This window comes from Macaca mulatta, chromosome 2, assembly GCF_049350105.2.
Source record: "Macaca mulatta isolate MMU2019108-1 chromosome 2, T2T-MMU8v2.0, whole genome shotgun sequence".
Taxonomy (NCBI): Eukaryota; Metazoa; Chordata; class Mammalia; order Primates; family Cercopithecidae; genus Macaca; species Macaca mulatta.
The window spans coordinates 119,297,510-119,320,842 of record NC_133407.1 but is presented as its reverse complement, the minus strand read 5'-3'; the positions used below and the strand labels follow the sequence as shown (position 1 = coordinate 119,320,842).

The following is a 23,333-nucleotide window of genomic DNA, read 5'->3' as shown; positions in this document are numbered from 1 at the left end:
ATGATTTTCCTAAAGATTGGCATTGACCAACTCAGCTTTTCTTTCCTTCTGTGGTCACTGAAGACCCCTAGAAGGACCTGGATCTCTTGTCTGATGGGCCTATTTGTGAAATAAAGAGATTATTCTCCACTTATATCCTAAAGATACCATATCGGAAACAGATATTGGCAAAGGGATGGTCACTCAGTACAAACAATTTGGGTTCAACATGGCATTTATAAGGCAGCCAGCTCGGAAGTGCTGAACACTTTTCACAAGGAAAGCCCTTACCTATGTAGAAAGGAAGAGGATGTTCCTCACACATACTCTGATAGTAACATACAGCAATCACGTGAATGTTTTCCAGACCGTGGAGGTCATGGACCAACCATAGGAAAAAATATTTTTTGAAAACAACATATGCTTGCTAACCTAATTAAGCTATTAAATAAGACTATTCAAGTGTTAACTATTATCATCATCATTTGAGAAAGGGTCATTTTAATTCCAAAAATTAGAAAGGACATTACTGAATTTCACAATAAAAAGCTGCTGTTCCCCAGAAAACAACTTACGCATGTGTTCCTACATCCTCACGTGTGCATGCTGGCATGCGTGAAAACGTCAGCACTGGCCAAACCAGTCTTTCTGTTGGCACTTAAGGCATAACTTTATTTGACCACATTTTTTCCTTGGTGGTGGTATTCCAGCATCCTTGAAAGTTATGCAACTAGGAACAGACATAAGTAAGGAAAAGATAAATAATTTTGAATGACTGAATCATCTCAGCTTTTAATCAGACACTTACCCCATCTGGAAGCCACTCTTTTCCTTCCAGAGCCCTTCCAATCCTGCCCTACCTTCATACTCAGCTGTCACCCTTACCCTCTGTGAAGCCTGCCCCCATCATCCCAGATCAAAGGGACATTTCTTCCTTCCTGCAACCAGGAATTTTAGTGAAATGGCCAAGTTTAGTCTTTGACATCACAGACTTAGATTCAAATTCCAGTTCTACTTTTAAAAGCAATGGGTTAAAAGCAATGGGACCTTGGACAACCTACTTAAATATTACAGTCTTGGTTTACTCAACTTTACAAGGGGTGTAATAAAACTTTCTCTTGGAAAGCTATTTTGAGCAGACTAAATGAAACAACGTGCTTTATTTACGCCTTGCATATACATATAGTAATCAAAATAATAATTATTAACAATTGCTTATCCTATATCTTAACAATGAAGACATTAATCAACTATTATTTATCTTTTATTTTATGATTTAAGTATTTATATGCTTTTTCTTTCTTTACCAGAACAGTGTGTAAGCCTTATCCATTGCTGATCCTTCATAACACGCAGCATCATATTCTGTCCATAGTAAATTCTCTTTGAAAATGGTAGAAATTAAGACACTGGTTAACAACATTAGACTCCTCTTTTAAGCCACCACCTATAGTTATGCAGTCATCCTTAAAAATGTGTTTTCATTATGCCTCTCTTCAATGGGATTTTGAGCCCCTTTATGTCCGGAGTTGGTTCCCACTGGTGGGTTTGTGGTCTCGCTGACTTCAAGAATGAAGCTGCGAACCTTCCATGCAAGTGTTACAGCTCTTAAAGATGGCACTGACCCAAAGAGTGAGCCATAGCAAGGTTTATTGTGAAGAGTGAAAAGACAAAGCTCCCACGGCATGGAAGGGGACCCAATCCGGTTGCCGCTGCTGGCTGGGGTGGCCAGCTCTTAATCCCTTATTGTCCCCTCCCATGTTCCGTTTCTGCCCTATCAGAGTGCCTGTTTTTCAATCCTCCCCACAATTGGCTACTTTTAGAATCCTGCTGATTGGTGTGTTTCACAGAGCACTGATTGGTGCGTTCTACAGAGCACTGATTGGTGTATTTTACAATCGGTTTGTGAGGCAGAAAAGTTCCTGATTGTTGCATTTTACAATCCTTTTGTAAGACAGAAAAGTTCCCCAAGTCGCCACTTGACCCAGGAAGTCCAGCTGGCCTCATCTCTCACCTTAAGTATTCTGCAGCCCCGTTCTTCTTGACCCCTGCCTTATGTCTCATGCCTTGAAGTTCAAATCTAAACAGGGGTGCTTGGTTGTTGGTCAGTGGAGCTGGGAAGCCTCAATGTTGTCCAGCGAGATAGATGGTCTGATCTCAGCATTCAACAGATCAGTATTGCAGGTACTGGTAATCAGTGTCAGGCTGGAGTCTGGTCACCAGTGATTTTCCAGGCCTGGGAGCCCCTCTTACAGGACTGAGTTCTGTCACCTCTCTGGGTTCCTAGGCCTCCTCCCCCCACCTCCAATTTGTGCAAAAGGCCTTCTGCAGACTGAGTTAATTACCTCTAGTGGTCAGTCTTGGGTGTATGTTGGATATTGTGGAGAGGGAATTACCTCAACCTTTTACATCTCTGAGGATATAAAATTATAATGAATTAAAAGGATCTATGGACATATATTGTAAGCAAACAAAGAAACCAATAAAACTCCTTATATTTTGGAAGACTATTTGGTTAAACCATACGAAATTTCTGATATTCAATTGTTTCTGACCCATAAAAAAGTGAACTTAGTATTATTCGTCCTACTAGCTATGACTATGAGGTTTCATGTTTCTATTTGTTTATTTTGAGCTTCTGATTGCAACTGGATTATACTGGGCATACGGTATGAAGAGGATGGGCTGGAAGGGAACTTTTGAATTGATTATCCTAGTATTTGATACATGCAGAGGGAAATGCCATGTGGATTATTTGCCCAGCCTTTGAATTGGGAAACAGGATTCAGGGATATCTTCTTTGCACGGTATTGCTGATGATCCAGCATTTGCTCATGATGGTAATAGAAGGGTGTTTCTTTGTGTCTGGTGGCATCCTCACAGGGTCAGTCTGTCTCATGACTGTGGACAATCTCTGGGTTCTACTGTGTTAGCAGTCTCTGAGTTCTGCTGTTAGAGAAGCAGGAATGGTTTCTGTCTTGCTTGTCCTCATTCATCCGTGGTACCTGGTACACAGTGGGCACTCAGTAAATATGTGGTGAATGAGTTGAAGGAATTGATGAACTGCTTCTGACCACCTGGATGGTTTATTTTTGCTTATGTGGCCAGTAAACAGCCACCCTAGAGGAACACATTCAGTTTAGCTGCTTCAGGTTGGACTTCATAATTTCCTATCTGAAATGTTCCTGCTTCCAGTAATTGCTCTTCCCAGGGTGGAAATTTCACTTCTATGAGCCACAAGGCCACCCATCCTGTAAATCTGAGATTGCTTTCTATGCCATTGTTTCTTGGGCTGGCTCCCTTGCGATTCTTTCCAGATGTGGAGCTCCTCCAGGTAGTTTACCAGACCCTTTCCTTCTGCAGCTGCTGTGTGGTTTCAGGTTCCTTCAAACTCTGGGAAGGAGCACTCCGGTAGCATCCCACAAATTGTATTCATGAGTCCAGAAATTTCGGGTAACTAACAAATATAACTTTTTATAATTTAGGAATCTATGGGCTGAGTCTTGCAGCTCTTTGGCCTGTCTTTTGAACCGTTGCTTAGCAGTGGAGGGCTTTAGGTATATGTATGAAGATGCATAGTTCTATACTTCTGTAACTTGGGCTCTGAAATTAATTTGTGGTCATTGAATATGCTCTTGTGCTTCCTTTTCATTTGAAGCCTGTGATTCATTGGTGAAACTTTGCAAAGGCAATGACCACATGTATTTGCTTTCCATTCTATTGACACAATCAACAAGATCATGATTAGTGAGTGTGCATTAGATAGGCTGTGTTTTCATAGTGGCGTTTTAACCATTTCTTCCCAACGCAGAACTATTTTGTCTATTTATATAAATTTTGTCTCATTTCTCTTTCTTAGAGTGTAGAATAAAGTATTTCTAATCTCACTCATTGGGACGTTCAGTTATTTCCAGAAAAGCAATTTCCCTTAGTTTTAAGGTATGAAGCCCCCTTTGGTTTAACAATCTATTTTATTCTGGTTGTTCTCTTAGCAAATGTATGGCAAGTACAGAAATGCAGAGACTGTTATTCATTTGGAAGAAACTCTGCGTCCATTAAATGACCTCTTTTAAAAAAAAAAACAGGCACCTAAAACTTCCCTGTCATCTCTTAACTGACTTCTCAGCAGTCCCAATCCTGTATCACATGATAATTTGATAGCTAATTATTTGAAACTAGACTTTAGTAAATGAATGAAAAATGTCAGCAGAATGGGGATTTGAAAATGAAATGTCCTAGCTCCCCCTGAATCATGGATCTCTCTCCCATGTGTAATGTTTGTTTTTTTTAATAAGCACTCTTTCTGGTACCTTTTTTGAATATAGATTATTAGAGATGTAACTACAGAAAAAAATTGAAATGGGCAATATTTATTGCAGTGGCCACAAGATGGCAGACGTAAAATCCAGACTTCACAAAGTTGTTTAGACATTTACATGAGGAATTGCATCTTTGAGCATCTTTGAGGATGCCTTAAAAGCCATCAGCTTCGTTGACCCTCCCAAAAAGTCTCCTCTAGGTTGTCTTGAATTGCTGTCCAGTTCTGTGGCAGGCACAGCAAGGGAGAACAGCTTTGATTAACATTGAATCAACGTCTTTGATAAACAGATGGGAATCTGTTTAGCCCCTCTCTCAGAAGGGATCAGACCTTCCTGCCCCTCGCAGAAACCTATCCTTTGCCTGGCTACCACCATCACCTGCAGCACACACAGACATGCCACTCTGTGTTTCCTTCTCCTGTGCAGAAGCACAACTGCCTTTTCCCTTCTCATAAATAAAAACTGGCTCCAATAAACTCACTTTTATGGTTTTCTCTCTACAAAGATCCACTCCAGGCTGGGTGCAGTGGCTCACCCAGCACTTTGGGAGGCCAACGTGGGCGGATCACCTGAGGTCAGAAGTTCGAGAACAGCCTGGACAACATAGTGAAACCCCGTTTCTATTAAAAATACAAAAGTTAACTGAGTGTGGTGGTGCATGCCTGTAATCTCAGCTACTCGGGAGGCTGAGGCAGGAGAATCGTTTGAACCCGGGAGGTGGAGGTTGCAGTGAGCCGAGATTGTGCTACTGCATTCCAGTCTGGGTGACAGAGCAAGACTTCGTTTAAAAAAAAAAAACCCTTCACAGAACCTTAATTCAATTTTATTTGAATGTTGCACTAACAGAATTCCAGAATGTGCCCCCTTCTGCACATATTCTTCTCACAGCAATGGCATGATGATCTGTTTTGTTTTTTATTACAATTTAGCTGTGGGAATATTCTATTCCATGTAAACATAAACAATGGAAGGTTTGATTTAACACAAAATATTCAAATTAAGAAGGGAAATATTTAGTTCAAGACGTAGGAGTGCAATTTGCTGCTCTGTGCAAAGGCTGACAAATAAATATTAGTAGCTTTAAATATACACTAGAGGGGAAATTAAAACATATTGGTTTTAGAGAAACGTACATATATACACACACATAACCTCACTTCACCAATAAGAAAAAATTAATTGATTGGATGCCATGGGGGTGAAGCCTTGATGTCAGTGACCTATTTTCTGGTAGTTACTCATTTCCAACCAAAACATTAATGCAATGTGACAGTCTCTTGACAGTAACTGATCACCCATGGACAATAGGTTTAGTTTAGGCAGATACTGGACAAAGCTCTGTCCCACAGTGAAGTCCAGATGTATTTGGTTTTCTCATTATTACTCATCTGTAACTTTCCAGAGATTCTGGTTAGGTGTATTTCACATAGAAAGCTACTTTGGCAGAGTTGAATGGTCAACAGAGAGGCTTTCTTATTACTGAACGGGAATAACAAGAATGACCAAGCACCATCATCTAACAGTACCACTAACAGAGGGTATTGCAGTGTGTCATGGAAGTCCCTTCATTTCACTCACCCTCCCTGCTTCCTAGATTTACCAGTTTTTTAAAGTATTTTTTTCCAATGGAAGAATCTTTATTTTGAATTTGTTTGATTTTGCACTTGACTTTGACTTTTTAAAAGTCGCCTTTCAGAACACATTTCTATTTCTCAGTTTCTTAAACTATGTGACATCATGTCTTGCCTATTTCCCACGTGGCCTTTCCTATCAATTTGGATGGAATGATGTTGGACAGTTATAGGCCAAGTCAAGCCTGGCTTGTCTGGGATGCAGCTCTTCTATGGTCAACAGATTCCTCTCCAAACTCTGTTTTCTTCTTTATGTCTGTTTATGGAGCAGATGTCAACTCATGAAAGTCAAATGTGCAACTTAATAACAGAAACCAATTTTAAAGGCCTCTCTGAAAGTTTGTCTTGAAAGTAAGAGACCAGTGAGCATGTTTAGATATATCCACTATAAAGGGGAGCCCATAGAAAGTAATGCAAAACCTTTGAATCTTTAACTTTGGTGGGGTCTGTGTCATTTAATAAGTAAGTGCTAGCATTTCTTGTGTGGTCATGTCAGGCACTGAACAAAATCTTTACATGCTTGATCATGTAATTCTCACGATGATCCTGTTACCAGTAGAGGGTCTTGACTGCAAGTTGTCCAGGTTCTTGGCGTTTTGAACAAAGAATTGGACAAAACACAAAGCAAAGCAAGGAAAGAATGAAGCAATAAAAGAATGAAAGCAGAGATTTATTGAAAATGAAAGTACACTCCACGGGGTGGGAGCAGGCCCCAGCAGTGGTCACAGGCCCTGGATACAGAACCTCCTCAGGTCCAAATACCTCCTAGAGGTTTCCCATTGGCCACTTGGCATTCACCTTAGGTAAATGAAGCAGTGGCCCGCAGCCGGTCTGAAAGCAACCAATCAGAGCCTGAAGCGAAGTTACAAAGGTCACATTCCTGTGCAAACATCTGATTGGTTGCAACCAATCAGAGGCTAAGGTGAAGTTACAAAGTTGCACTTCTTTTTTTTTTTTTTTTTTTCTGAGATGGTGTTTCACTCTTGTTCCCAGGCTGTAGTGCAGTGGTGCGATCTCAACCTCCTCTCACTGCAACCTCTGCCTCCTGGGTTAAAGCGATTCTCCTGCATCAGTCTCAGCTGAGATTACAGGTGTCTGCTACCATGCCCAGCTAATTTTTTGTATTTTTAGTAGAGATGGGGTTTCACCATATTGTCCAGGCTGGTCTCGAACTCCTGACCTCAGGTGATATACCGACCTCAGCCTCCCAAAGTGCTGGGATTACAGGCGTGATCCACCGTGCCCAGCCACAAAGTTGCACTTGCATGCAAACGAAGACTGGGCTGGCAATCAGTCTGATTGGTTGCGGACAGCCAATTTCCCATTTGCCATGCAGAAAAGGTGGGAGTTTGCGAAGGGAGTAACCTCTGGTCCTTTTGTTACTTAGGCATGGAAAGTTAGGGTTTTCCTTTTAATTTAGTTCTAGGAAGTTGGAGTGAAATGGCCTTCAGTTCCCTGCCTCCACCATATTCTCCTGCCTCAATCCAAGGGAGAGTTACGATTGTCCATCTTAGATTATTTATGAGGAACTTGAAGTTTCAGAGACAGTGAGTAACTTACCCAGGGTCATAGAAAAAAGGTATCACTGAGATTCAAACTCAGGTACATTTGCTTCCAAAGCCCCAGCACTAAATAAAGATCAGTACCTCCTCCTCTTAAAAACTTGAGTAATATCTTATTTGTGTGGGTATGTTTTTTTAAAAAATCATAATAGGCCAAAGTGCTCAAAAGAAATATTTTCTTGTATTTTCTTTTTTTTGGTGGATCAGGCACATAGTAACGAGCAATGTCTCACACATGTCCACTGCCAAGGCCTGGGACAATGGTCCCTCCCATCCTTCACTGCCTTTTTATCAATTCTCTAGAAGGACAGGATTCAAGAGAAACATTTAGAATGGGGGGAGTAGCTCTTCCTGGCACTCCTCCTCTGGCCTTGGACCTTTTCTATGTGGGAAAATCAGTTGGCTTCAGACTCACCAATACCCCTTTGTAGCAGGATGCCAAATGATGCTGGCATTTGCCCTCTTAGTGACCTGAAGCACATGACGTTGGCACTTGAGAGTGTTCTGATCCAGTTGGAGGAACTGGAGGAACTGCCGGATGGGCCAGCTGCCTCCCTGGCTCATGCACTGAGCAAGGAACAGGGTAGATGCTGGTGCTTAGAGTAAAGAACTTCCACAAGACTCCATGGCCCCCGTGTTAGGAAATTCCAGTCATGTGCTATTAGGTTTCAAAGACAGAATTCTTCGTAATTGGAGTAAACTATTTTTTTGAGGTCAATTTTAGGTGGGCGACAGGGAGCAAACCACATTAAGAAGTCTGGGCTGCCAAAGCCTGGCCTTTACGAATCTGGTCTGTTCTTTGTCCTTGCTGAAACTCATGGTTGTTCAAATATATCTCACCCTGTGGGCCCCACCTCATGTGAGCTGCTTTGCTTTCTGCGTGGCCCCTTCTGCATATACCATACATCATTCTGCTGGTGGGTAGGGTTGATACTAATTGATATTAAAGAACTTTTCTTTCTCAAGATGCCATTTGAAAATACAGCTTTTAAAATTGAGGCAAATGAACATCTATCTCCAGAGTTGATCGCAGCAAACCTCCACCCAACCCTCACCCCAGGGGTGAGACAGAGACTGTTTTGAATAGGATCTTTCGTCACCATCTGTCTGAAGTCACCTCCTACTGAACTTACAGTTGAATATTCAGGGTCATGAGGGAAAGAAAATAGTAATTAGCTGAGAAAAGTTGATTGAGCGGACTTTTTCCCCCCACAATATGATTAGAACATGACTGCCTGGGCTAAGCACCATACATAATGTAGACTTTCTCTTATATGTCATTATCCAAACATTTCTTAATGGAATGCATTTTTTAAGCATCTGCCTTTGTAATTGAATGCACTTCTAAAGATGGGTCAGCTAACTCAAACAAGAACCCACAAGAAACAATGTGTTAATGGTTCTTCCCAAATCCAATTTATAATAGTTCCTAATTGGCCTGCCTCATTTGCAACTCCTGAAATTAATTTTAGATCCTCTTTCAGAGCTCAAATCATCATTAATAGAACGACAGCAATGGGGAGTGAAGTAGAAATGTTTACAAAGCTCCCTTTTAAATGGACTGTGATAAGTGAGGTAGTCATGTATTACCACCAGAGGATCCTGGAGCTCTCTTTGTGAGGGCTGGCCACAGGCGACACTCAAAAGAAGGCATTTATCTTGGCAGGAGATGCCCTTCAGCCCTGTTTTGTTTTATTCCATGGAGTGTTTTTTTTTTTTTTTTCAGGGTGGCTAAAACCATTTTTTTTGGTGTTTTATTAGCTGTATCTTGATTACCTCCTACACACTGAATGACAGTTTAGGGTTATTAAATGTGTTCTTGCACATATTTTTATCCATTGTTAATCCTGACTAAACGTATGACAGGGCACAGAATTTCCCCCTTTTTTCCTCTATTGTTGCCCATATTTGTTAAAGAAATTATTCCCCTTGACATTTGTTTAGGCTGCACTTTGATAAAATGCTGTCTATGATACACTTTCTTAGCTTGGCATTCAGCAGACTCTTATAGATTTATTTCTCTTCACATTATCTTATCTTCCTTCCTAGCATATGTGGGCTTCCTTTTCATATTTTAAGCTACATTTTGGGGGCATAGATAGATCACTTTAGTAATTGGTACTTGAGGATGGCAATGTTCTCAAGATAATTTTGCAAGTCTTTGGTATATACTTAAACCTACTAAATGTCTAAGAATGGGCATATATGTACTTTTCATGTTGTCTATAAAAAGGCAAAAGGGATAGACTGAACATGATTTCAAGCTTATGGAACTTCTTCAGATTGATGGGACAGTAATAATTTTTGAAGCAATATAAATGTGATCTTGATTCTAGAAGGTAATTCTTCCATTGGGGAAAATAATGGTTTTTTTGTTTCCAGTTTATATCCAAGTGTCTTGTCACTGGTATACTCTTTAAAGTGGAGCCTTTTAAAAAAAAAATGGTACATCAGAACTGGTGGTATTTTAGTGTTTCCAGTTTTTGAATGGCTGGACCAAAATTTGCCATGAGAAAAAAAAAAAAAAAAAAAAAGCAAGGATATTTAATATAAGCTTCCTAATCTATTTCAATGTTTGTGATTTTCTTGGTAGGTGCATTCTGTCGTTGTATCAGCAATCTGGCTCATGGGAACTGTAAAAGTGTAGAATCTGACATAGGGATGGCAAAATGAAATTAGTTTTTATAAAATTATATTCGGTATACCCATCCTCAAAACAAACCTGACCTTTAAGGCAGGGATAATGAAAACCCATAACTGTACACAGTTAGCTCACAGTGATTTAAATTACAGGTTGAGTATTCCCTCATCTGAAATGCTTGGGACCAGAAGTATTTCAGATTTCACATTTTTTTCAGATTTTGGAATATTTGTATTACAGTTACCAATAGAGTATCTCAAATCCAAAAATCCAGAATGCTGCAATGAGTATTGTCTTTGAATGTCCTGTTGGTGCTCAAAGCATATAGGATTTTGGAGTTCTTTGGATTTGGGATTTTTGGATTCAGGATGTTCAACCTGTCTTAGCTAAAGTCTATTAACTTAAGAAAGAGTTGGCCAGGCGAGGTGGCTCACGCCTGTAATCCCAGCACTTTCGGAGGCCAAAGTGGGCGGATCACGAGGTCAGGAGATCAAGCCCATCCTGGCTAACACGGTGAAACCCAATCTCTACTAAAAATACAAAAAATTAGCCGGGCGTGGTGGCGGGCACCTGTAGTCCCAGCTACTTGGGAGGCTGGGGCAGGAGAATGGCATGAACCTGGGAGGCGGAGCTTGCAGTGAGCCGAGATCACACCATTGCATTCCAGCCTGGGCAACAGAGTGAGAGTCCACCTCAGAAAGACAGAGACAGAGAGAGAGAGAGAGAGAGAGAGAGAGAGAGAGAGAGAGAAAGAGAGAGAGAGAAGGAAGGAGTTATTGTAACTCATTTTGTAAAACTTCTTGCTTCAAAAACCAAATCAATGGCTCTGTTAGTCTGGAATTAAGATTTTGTTTAATTCTAGGCCTGCCATCTCTATACAAATAGCCAGATAAGCTTCTGAATGCCTTGCCAAATATCCTGAAGTATGAAATGTTCTCATTTCTCTAGTTTCATATACCTTTTTATCTTCTACTAATGACCCTTTGATTTAAATGGACTAGAATTAATGAATGTAGATCTCAATCAAGTTATTTTTGGGGAAAATATCATTAGTTTATGGTCAGTATTTAAATGAGGGTTTGAAAATATAGATAATCTTAGTTACATTAATTTTATTTAGAGTTCTATGATTGTATAATGCCAATATCTATAAAAATAGATTTGTTAGGCAAAAGCAAAACAAAATAAAACAAAAATACAATAAGGAGAAAGTTACAAAGAGCAAAATAGATTTTTTAATATGAATATTAATTTAAGGTTGGTGAGTGACTTTAAATGTAATTTTATTAAAAAGATTTTAAATGTACTTTGAGGTTTGATAATTAAGGCTAATTTGACTTGGAACTGTATTTAATAACATTTGTAGAGAATTAGAAATTGATATATGTTTTTCTCTGACAGTCAAGTGAAAATTAGAAATTAATTCGTTGGGATTTTTTATGGTATTATGAGAGGTGAAATAAGTGTTAAAGCTTAAAAGCCTAAATTTTAGAATCATACACAAAAACAAGCAACGGGGAAAGGATTCCCTATTTAATAAATGGTATTGCAAACCTGGCTAGCCATATGCAAAAAACTGAAACTGGACCCCTTCCTTACGCCTTATACAAAAATTAACTCAAGATGGATTAAAGACTTAAACATGAGACCTAAAACCATTAAAAACCCTAGAAGAAAACCTAGGCAGTACCATTCAGGACATAGGCATGGGCAAAGACTTCATAACTAAAACACCAAAAGCAATGGCAACAAAAACCAAAATTGACAAATGGGATCTAATTAAACTAAAGAGCTTCTGCACAACAAAAGAAACTATCATCAGAGTGAACAGGCCACCTACAGAATGGGAGAAAAATTTTGCAATCTACCCACCTGACAAAGGGCTAATATCCAGAATCTACAAAGAACTTTAACAAATTTGCAAGAAAAAAACAACCCCATCAAAAATTGGTGAAGGATATGAACAGACACTTCTCAAAAGAAGACATTTATACAGCCAACAAACGTATGCAAAAAAGCTCATCATCACTGGCCATCAGAGAAATGCAAATCAAAACCACAATGAGGTACCATCTCATGCCAGTTAGAATGGCAATCATTAAAAAGTCAGGAAACAACAGATGCTGGAGAGGATGTGGAGAAATAGGAACGCTTTTATGCTGTTGGTGGGAGTGTCAATTAGTTCAACCATTGGGGAAGACAGTATGGTGATTCCTCAAGGATCTAGAACCAGAAATACCGTTTGACCCAGCAATCCCATTACTGGGTATATACCCAAAGGATTATAAATCGTTCTACTATAAAGACACATACACATGTATGTTTATTGCGGCACTGTTCCCAATAGCAAAGACTTGAAATCAACCCAAATGACCATCAATGACAGACTGGATTAAGAAAATGTGGCACATATACACCATGGAATACTATGCAGCCATAAAAAGGATGAGCTCATGTCCTTTGCAGGGACATGGATGAAGTTGGAAACCATCATTCTCAGCAAACTAACACAAGAACAGAAAACCAAACACCACATGTTCTCACTCATAAGTGGGAGTTGAACAATGAGAACACATGGACACAGGGAGGGGACATCACACACTGGGGCCTGTCGGGGGTTGGTGGGCTAGGGGAGGGAGAGCATTAGGGAAATACCTAATGTAGATGATGGGTTAATGGGTGCAGCAAACCACCATGGCATGTATATGCCTATGTAACAAACCTGCACATTCTGCACATGTACCCCAGAACTTAAAGTAAAATATTTTTTTAAATGATTATTGTTTGGATTGATGATGACTTTTGACAGTTATTAAAGCTATATAATCTCAAATTTTGACCTAGAAAGGGAAAATGGGTTAAAGCAGGCTGAAAGTAGACACAGGGAGTCTGGTTCGGAGACTACTACAGTTTTCCAAGTGGTAGATGATGTAGATTGTATCAGACATTGTGTGTGTGTGAAAATGTGTGTGTGTGCCTATCTGTGCATAAAGAATGGAAGGACAGACAGAACATATTATAGATAACCTGGGTGGGAAAATGAGCAAATTACACACCTGCTAAGATTTTGAACTATGTACCTGCAGTTTACTTGATGACCGAAAGCCTAACTTACAAGTTTTAAATGTTTACTCTTAGGATATTTTCTGAGAATAATGCTTAAGAGTATAAGCAGAAAAAAGTAAAAAACAAAAAAAAAAAAACAAAAAAACAAATGCCTCATTCATCCCATCGCCTTGAAATGGTGATTATTATCATTTTGGTATACTTCCTTCTTGTCCCTGTTTTTTCCTATCTGTATAGCTTTATGTTTTAGGGATCATTTTGGATATACATTTATATGTCAAGAACTATGAAGTGTCTAAGATCTTCCCTACTGGTATCCTAACAGGTTAGCCTGCCTCAGTTCCATGGATGCAGGCAGATGACAAGAGGCTTCTGGGCCAAAGATAAAGGACTTTATTGCTCATGGCACAGAGTGAAGAATTAGTATATTTGTGTCGATTCTCCTTGCTCCAAGTCCCATGGAGGCCAGTCGGATGGACTGGATGAACACATACGTAGTCATTTGTATTATAGGAGGGCAACCCTGAGATCAGAGAATCTGAATATTTTATAATGGGCAGTAACATGCCTGCCTGCCTTTTGCTCTGGAAGGAGACACTATTATATGGGGCAGTAAGCGTGTCTTCCCTTTGATCCAAAAAGAAAAACCACCTCTGTCTTTCAAAGCTAGTCACTGTACAAATGGCCTTGAAAGATTATCAGAAAAGAAAATAGTGTCTGTGCTTGTAAAATGCACAGAAACATGACAGACTCACTTGCAGAGAATTGTTTCTCAACAAACATAAATATTTTCACGTCACTAAGGTTTTTAAATCAGCATTTTAAATACCTGCATATGTCTGTAAAGATGCAGTTGTAGAGGTGTAGTCAGTTTACCTCCAATCCCCAATTTTCCTAATATCGGTCCTTTAGTTTGTTTTTATTAAAAAAGCTTCACTTAGATATTTCAGTTTATAACAGAGGGGATAAAATATTGCAGTCACCTTGTGCGTTGTAGCTAAAGTTTGGAATAGCAGATAGCAAATAGACTCTCCCTGATTTAAAGTCTGTATAGCCTCTTCAGCTTCACCCTCTGTATAAATATGCACTGGCTGGGAGCCGCAAGCATGTCTATTGTCTCAGCTGTTATCCAAAAGCAGACAGGCTCTGTAAGCTGGATATTAATGCTGCTGGTGGTAGTCCAGCCTGCCCTGCTTTTCTTCTGGAAAATGGAGATATTTCCTGACATGTTCTGCTGCTCACACATCTGCGTGAGCTTCAAACAGAAGCTCCTACTGCCAGGCATTAGTGGGGCCCAGAAAACTCCATATAAATCCCTGCAGTGAAAAGGGGAATAATCTGAGATCCAAATAATGACCACCTTGTCCAAACATCTGGAGAGGGCCTGGTCTGGTGATGGGGATTAAAGAAAGGCAAAACAGGATCATGACCAGGTTTTAGTCCTGGGCATTGTGTGTGAGGGAAGTTCTCAGTGTGGAGGCTTCCTTGAGGCTGCGGGGTCTTCCAAAGTAGCTAGACTGTTTCAGAAGAGACACAAATGATGAGGATAAGACTTTCCCAGAGGAAAGGAGGATTCAATGAAACACACCCAGGAGGGCTATTTCCTACTCAAAAATCATCCCAGAAAATTCCAGGTTAAAATTTGTGACAGATGTGGTCATAAAATTATACCATAAAGATTGAAGGAGGCAACTTTAAAACTTCTCTGAATAAGTGATGACTATAGGTTAAGCAGGAAACAAAGCATTCTAATTAGTTAAAAATGAAAGGAAGAGGTGCCTGGTGATATCTTTAAAAGTCTGTAAAAAGTAAAAAATGAACTTTCCTCTTCCTTGAACTCACATTTTTGGGCGCCCGCTATGTGCTGAGGGATCTTCTAGAAGCTTGAGAATTGGTGGTGTACAAGATTGATAGAGGTCCCAGTTTCATGGAGCATCAAGTCTACAAAGCAAATAATAAGATGCTATCAAGTGGCAAAGAGTGCTATAAAATAATGAAGTAGTGTAATGTGACAGATGACCGACTTGGACATGAGGCAGTCTAAGTCAGTAGTCAGTCACACACCTGGAAGATAAGAGCTGTGTGAGGCAAAAGCATAGAAAGGTGAAGCCTGTGACATGAGGGGCCAAGGGTAACATTTCCGAGGACTAGCAGAGACCTGGAACGAAATGCACTGGAGCCTAATGATTGAGGAAAGAGAAGAGGAACAGAGGCCCTCAGAGAGGTTGTCAGGGCTGTTTAGTGTAATGTGTTGCAAGCATCAATAAAGGGTCTGGATTTCAAGTCTAAAGAGTGATGCAATGCATCTTTACACAATAGAATGGTGGAATCTGGGCTTATAATGTTTTGAAAGATGACTTTACTCTCTTTACCAGAGAGATCAATGAGTAAGCTTTTGTAGTGGTCCCCAGTGAGTGATGCTGATGGTTGGTTGATGTTTTTATAGTAGTGCATGAGTTTAGATAAGCGGCATACTTTCAAGTAAAACCTACTGAAGTTGTCAGTGGATTGGCTCTGGATAGAGAAAGAAGGAAAGAACTCAGGGATGACTTCTAAGTTCAGGATTTGTGCTGCTTAGTGGATGGTAGTGTAATTACTGAAACAAGGAAGGCAGATGAAGTAATTGTTTTTGGTGGGATGTCAAGGGAGCATCACTAAATGCATTGAAAATAGAACAGGGTTTCCAGTAAATATCTCTGTCTGCCTTCAAAAGAAAATCTTGCATGAAAAAAGTAATAGGTGAAATTGCTACCCAGTTTTGGGGGTTTTCTCAGAGTATCTAGAACCTTACTTGGTGCTGTAGTTTGAATATATCCCCCAAAAGTTCATATGATGGAAACTTAATTACCAACATAACAGTATTAAAAGGCAGGGGCATTAAGAAGTACTTAGATCATGAGGATCATGAGGGTGGAGCCCTCACAAATGGACTAATTCTCTTGTCTCAGGAGTGAATTAGTTCTTGAGAGAGCAGGATGTTATAAAAGCAAGCTTTGCTTGATCTTGTGGTCTCTTTCACACTTGCTCACTTGTCCTTCTACTTTTCTTGCCATGTTAGTACAAAAGCCCTTGCTGGAAGCTAATACCATGCCCTTAAACTTCCCAATCTCCAGAATCATGAGCCAAATAAACATCTTTTCTTTATAAATTATGCAGTCTGAGGTATTACTTTATAACAACAGAAAACAGACTAAGACTCTTGGCAAATTGATGGATGGATAGATGAATGTATGTATGTTTGGATGGATGGGTGGATAAATGTGTCGGCAATGAATGCTCAGATTTGTCCCCTCCCATTTCTAATATGTGGCTACATCTATGAAGCCATTAAAAGATTCCTCTCTCAGTGGCTGCAGTGTGCAGTCTCAGGGATTCTGACCCAAACTACTCTGTCCATTCTGAAAGCCAAAAAGCTAGTTTGTTTTAACTATTATTCATAATTTCTTCCCATTGAGACAATACTCTGTGGTTCATTTCAACTATAAATGCCAATTGTTTGGGGTTTTTTTATTTTACAAAAATGATCTCAATAATCTTTATTTTACCAGACAGGAAGCGCTACTTGCAGCCATCAGTGAAAAAGATGCAAACATTGCCTTGCTGGAATTGTCTGCCTCCAAAAAGAAAAAGACGCAGGAAGAAGTCATGGCCCTCAAGCGAGAAAAAGACCGACTAGTACATCAATTAAAGCAGCAGGTGGGGCCTCCTGCAAGACAGGTGTGTTTTGCTGGGTTTGGGGCTTTGTGGGCTTTCTCTGGATTTTAGCCACTCTTCATTTCCCACGTCCATCCTGTGGGCTCAAGCCGCTAAAACCAGGTAGGAGCGCAATGGACCCAGTTGTCGCTGCAACAGCATTTTACTGTTTTTCTGTGTTAATGTGCATGTGGCTGGGCTCGTGTGGTTTGCAACCAGTGCTGTTTTCCTTTCTTTTGTGTCAGCGTCATCTCCTCAGAAGTAGCTCTCAGCTTTCTTTCTTCCAGTGGACTTTGTTTGACTTCTGATTAAATTCTAGAAACTTATAATTAAATTCTGGGCAAACTTCTTTCCTGTTGGACCTGTTACCTCTGCCTTGCTCACTTTCTGGTCCCTGTAAAGAACTGCCCTCATCCAGGTTTTTAGGTTTCTTTCTCTCTATTCTTTCAACTTTAGTTCTTCGACTATTTCCTCCGATACATTTCAGCCAAGGAGCATCTCCCAGCACTGCCAGACTATGCTTAGAGACTACCCAGCCATTATTCACACTATTTTTTAAAAATCACCTGTTTGCCCCATTATCCTGTGTTTTTGCCCCTCTAGGCCACTGTATTTGTTTTGAGGGACATGGAAGCAGGAGCATAGTTCTAAATTGTGCAGAAAGTTCCTTGCTCTCTGGAAGGTTTTCTGGAAGTGGCTTAAATGGAAATAATTACATCTGAAGCATATTGGAAAATCATCCATGAAATCTTTAGATATTTATCTTCCTCATATTACTTGGTGACTCTTGTAAGCAACGATTAAAGATATTCACTAAGATTCGAGTTCATTATGAAACTCAGTCAGCTCAATGGTTTATGGCCTTGCAGGGTGGCTACCACATTTTACCTAGGGCCATATGTGGCTCTGAAGCCCTCTAATGGCCACACAGTTACCATGTAGAGTGCCTCCATATTGACTCAGCCCCTGGGGCAGGCTCTCTGCCTGCTAGAGTGATCTGTGCCAAGCACCATGGGCAAGGTGAGTGGAAAGGAAGCGTGAAGGATTAAGTCCTCTCCGCTTACAATGTGACTAACCCTTTTCCCTCTCAGGAAGGAAAAGACATACATTGGCCCTGCACCAGAGTTATTTCTCATGGGGTTGCCTTGTTCAGAGACAGTGAGAGGGACAGAGAATGAGACAGAGAGAGAGAGAGAGAGACCGCTACTGTGCCTGAGCACCTTGTTCTCGTAGAGGGAGAGTCCCAGTCACTGCAAGACACTGGGATCATTCCACAGAGCAGTATGCCTTGCTAACGCTGGCCTCAGGGGTTGGAGATTGCTTGCACCTGACTTCTTTTTTTGGAACTGTGCATCTTTTACACTGGGTTTTCCACCTACTTGGCCACAGAAAGTCAAAATGAGCATCCTTCTTTGCTTTTCCCTAATTCCTTCCCTGCACCCTCTTCTCCTGCACCTAACCATTATAGGTTTCTCCCACAGGTTTATAGACCTAAGAAACAGCCCTTGAGCTTGAAAATACCATGCTCTTGTGGTGCTGGCTACAGTCCAGATATTACAGACAAGTACCACTGGTCCAGCCACGATGCATACATGATCCGAAGGTCTCGGGTCAGTCAGCTGCTAAGGAGACACTTGCCCCAATCGTTGGGGGTGGGGGTGCATCCAACCTTGACCTTCACCTCTTTTGATGATTTTCAGTACTCTATGGCCATAAAGTCTGAGACCATAGATGATAGCATTATATCATGATTTGCAGTGTCATTTCATTTATTGTGTATATATCAATGGTTCCAGACTTTGGCCACCTGATAGGGTCAGCTCTTGCTGAATTAGCTTGGTGGAGCTGCAGAGCTGCCAGAAGCCTTCTTACCAGGCAGAGTGGATAATTTTTCCTTTCTTTCTCTTAGACAGTCTGCTCCTCATGTTCCCCTCTACTTTTCCCAATAAGGAATTTTTAAGGCTACCTTTTTTCTTTCCCAGCATCATGAAAATTCACTTCTCGATTCCAGTAAGGATTGAGCATAGTCCTTCAATTTGCCCCTAGGAACCTGCACAAAGCCTGTATTCTTTACAACAAGCTTGGTTTTTGGTGTCATGGGGTACATTTGGGAAACCCCAGCTATGCAGAGTTCAGCTCCTGTATGTGCTAAGGCAGTGTCTAAAGGGCTGTTGTGGAGAAGGATGCAGTGAAGGAAGAGGATGGGCTCCTTGGTGATTTAGGTCTGATATCCTTCCTCACCCCACCCACCAAAGGGCAGGAAAAGTCACCTGAATTTCAGTATCCTTATTGCCAATGATAATGCCTCTAAGAACAATGATTAATGTGCTATCAAAATAATCCCCTTTTATTGAGAATTTATGCTAGGTCTTATATCCAGTGTCCTTCAGAGATGTTGTCCCATAGTCCTCACAGCAACCATGTGAGTGTGTGCAGCATTATCTCCCTTTTCTAGGGAGCATGACTGAGGCTCAGGGTGTGCAATAACCAGTGCAATGACTCACAGCTTGTAAGTGATGGGGCTCAGGCTTTAGATAGTCTACCGGGTTCCGCACATGCCCCACACACCAGATTCAGGGAGAAATTCAGGGTGTCAAGCAGAATGGTATTCCCAGAAATTGTGAGGTCTCCTTATCTTCATAAACCTAAAGTAGATGCCAAAAACACCATTGAAGAATGTTCTCCAGCTGTTCACAAACAGTAGGTTCTGCCTGGAGTCCTTAGGCTTAGGCTATTTGATCACATCGACAACAATTACTAATACTTTTGAGCCCTCATCATGTACTAGGCATGGGTATAAGGGCTTTACATACATCAACTCATCACCTCCCAATAAGACTGAGCATTTGATACTCTTATAGAGAAGGAGCCAGAGGCCCAGAGAGGTTGGGTATCTTGCTCAGCCTCACAGTTGGATACACCATAATACTTAAGGAGACCCTTTGCCAAATGATCATAAAAGATGACATCCAAAGTTGAGCTGCTTAGGGTGAATCCTGTTTCTGGCATTTATTAGCTGGGTGATTACAGGCAAGATACTAAACCTTCTTGAACCTCAGTTTCCTCATCTGTAAATTGGGCTAACAATTCAAGGAGTTATTGTGAGGTGAAAGGTAAACTGAGTGCTTTGCATATGCCTGGCACATAATAGGTGCGACATATGTGTAAGCTGCTATTGCAACTACTATTACTATTAATACTACTGTTATTGCTACTACTACTAATTGATATTATCACCGCCAACCCTCAGAGGTAGTTTAATTTTGATTTCATCATTACTGCTTTGCACACAGCTGGGCACATGTTGAGAACACATTGTTGAGCTGTGGCAACTGTGGCAGAAAGAGCAAATAGACCTTGACACCTAAGCCTTCCTGGTCCTCCTCTCCTAAAGCCAAAGCACTTGTGGAGCAGTAAGCAGACATGTCAGAAACCCTGGACCCCAGGTCCCAGCCTACACTGAAGAGGCCCATAGCACTTACGAAATTTGCTTGCTTTGTGTATGCAACCCACATAGATATCAGTGAGGGAGGGCAGTCCTGGGAGGGTGAGTCCCAGATCTCAATTGTCTTTTTTTTTTTTTTTTTTTTTTTGAGACGGAGTCTCGCTCTGTCGCCCAGGCTGGAGTGCAGTGGCGCGATCTCGGCTCACTGCAAGCTCCGCCTCCCGGGTTCACGCCATTCTCCTGCCTCAGCCTCCCGAGTAGCTGGGACTACAGGCGCCCACAACCACGCCCGGCTAATTTTTTGTATTTTTAGTAGAGACGGGGTTTCACCGTGGTCTCGATCTCCTGACCTTGTGATCCGCCCGCCTCGGCCTCCCAAAGTGCTGGGATTACAGGCGTGAGCCACCGCGCCCGGCTTCAATTGTCTTGATCTGCATGGCTGACTTGGAAGAGAAGAGCTCTTTCAGGGCCAATGAGAGGGGAAGGCCACCTGCCTGGCCTGCTCAGTCTTCTGTGCAGATATTGAGGCAGACTGGCTTATGAGAGATGTCATCCTTTTCAGACTGCCTTCCTTTTTCAATACATGGTCTCACTCTGTCAGCCAGGCTAAAGTACAGTGATACAATCACAGCTCACTTTAGCCACTACCTCCTGAGCTCTAGCAATCCTCCCACCTCAGCAGGCATGCCCCACCTTTCCCAGCTCATTTTTATATTTTTTTGTAGAAATGGGGTTTCACTATATTGCCTAGGCTGGTCTCAAACTCCTGGGCTCAAGCAGTCTTCCCACCTCGGCCTCCCAAAGTGCTGGGATTATGGGCGTAAGCCACCATGCCTAGCCCAGGCAGCCTTTTGAGCTCAACTTATACAGAAAGTCTCTCCCTTTCCCAGACCAACACAAGTCACTGAGTTATTGACAGGCACGTAGTAGGTGCTCAGTAAATATTTGTTGTGTGAATGAATGCATGATTACCATTTTCCAGGCTCTATGCCAAGTGCTTTATGGTTACATAAGTTTACAAACATCATCTCATTTTTTCCTTATAATCAACCAAGTTATTGCCTACCTACTCTGTGCCAGATTCTCAGCCAGGTGCTGGGGAATCATCTATAACAGATATTTTGCCTGATCCAATGAGAAAAGCATCATCTTTATTTTTGAGGTGATTAAACCAAAGTCCAAGAGACTATATGACTTAATCACTATCAAACCACTCATATCTGGTGCAGAGTTGACCCTGGTGCTGCAGGAGTGCTGAGATCTTGCTTGTGGCTAGGCTGAACACTGACTCCCTAAAGCAACATTGTGAGCCATGATCAGCCTCCATACCTCACAGATGTCATCAGAGAAATCCAGTTCCAGTGGTTCAGCTTATGACTCCCAACCTGTCCAGGGTGATGGGGATAATAGGAGTGTGCAGCTTGGTGAGACCAAGTGTCATGTTTGCCACATTGGAATTCAACTTAACAAGTATTTACTGACTGCCTGCTCTGTGTTACAGTGCTAGGCATGGAATACATCAGTGACTAAAACACATAAAGACTGCTTCCTTGTGGAGCTTGCATTTTTTTTTTTTTTTGAGATAGGGTCTTACTGCATTGCCCTGGCTGGACTGCAGTGGCACGATCACAGCTCACTGCAAGCTCCAACTCCTGGGCTCAAGCGATACTCCCACCTCAGCCTCCCTAATAGCTGGGACTACAGGTGTGCACAACCATGCCTAGCTTATTTTATTCTTATTTTTAGAAGAGACTAGGTCTCGCTAGGTTGCCCAGGCTGGTCTTGAACTCTGAGACTCAAGCAATCCTCCCACCTTGGCCTCCCAAAGTGTGGGGATTGTTATGCATGAGCCATCACACCCAGAGAGGCTTACTTTTTAATAGGGGGAGAAAGGCAATAAACAATAGACATAATACATAAATTATATGGTAGAAAAGAAGAAAAATACAGACTAGTATAAGGCAAAACAGGAGTTCTAGGGTAGGATCAAGGATCTGGTGACAATTTAAAATAGGGTAGACAGGATGGGTCTCATTGGGAAGGAGACATTGGAGCAAGGACTTGAAGGTTGGAGTGGGGGGGAATGAGCCATGTAGATGTCTAGGGGAAGGATTTTCCAGCAGAGGGAATGAAGCAGAAGTGTGCTGGTGTGTTTGGGGGATAGCAAGGAGCCTAATATGGCTGGTGTAGAGAGAGCAAGGAGGCAAGGAAGTAAGTTGTCAGAGTGGGAATGGGTGGAGTAGACTGTAGGACTCCTGTGCAGGATCTGCTAAGAGTGGTGTATTCTGAGGCAGAACTTCTGTGCAATTAGGAAGCAGAATATACTAGCTCTGCAGTCTCAGAACAGGGAGGGCTCCCCTAGTCACCACTATGGACTGGCCTATTTAAGGCTCCCCTAGTGTGCTCACTTTCCACATCCCCTAGCTCCAGCCTCCATGGAGTCTCAAGGTGCTTGACTTGCCTTTTTAGGAAACACTGCTACTTCCGTTGGAGCCACAAAAGAGAACTCATGCCAGAATCGGCCTGTCATACCTGATGAGATTTTTAAGTAGTGTGGGAGGGAGTAGGGCTGATGACAAAATACCCTCCCTGACTTTCTGGCAGTTTCAACAACACACCATCAGAGTCCAAATCTTGACTTTTCTTGCTGTCAAGAGGCATGCAGGTAGACAAGAGAGGCCGTTCCCCTGCTATTGGCCTACACTGGGGGTTGCCTGTGCCTAGGAGAAGAAGTACATTTGGCCTCCAGGCCAGGCCAGCTGTTTTCAAACTTCAGTGGGCAGAAACATAATCTTTTCTAAAGATAAATCTCAGGTTACACTCATCACCCTCCAGTCCTTACTGCTGAAAACCCTTCCCAGGCTCCTCTAGGTGTTAGGATAAATACAAACTTAAACCAATGTGCTCTGTATCTCGCATGTACCCTTTCCTTTGCCTGGAATGTTTTTCCCTCTTTTCTTTACCTAGTTAATGCCTATTCATCCATTCAATTTCAGT

The 23,333-nt window shown here is 41.5% G+C and overlaps 1 protein-coding gene across 1 annotated transcript in view; it reads left to right on the top strand.

The window, feature by feature from the left end:
- The window catches only part of ERC2 (ELKS/RAB6-interacting/CAST family member 2), a 975,448-nt gene that overhangs the window by 722,772 nt on the left and 229,343 nt on the right, over positions 1-23,333 (top strand). The window contains exon 14 of the mRNA XM_077993178.1: positions 16,747-16,894. Within this exon, the coding sequence (XP_077849304.1) occupies positions 16,747-16,894 (148 nt within the window). The remainder of the gene's footprint in view (positions 1-16,746; positions 16,895-23,333) is intronic.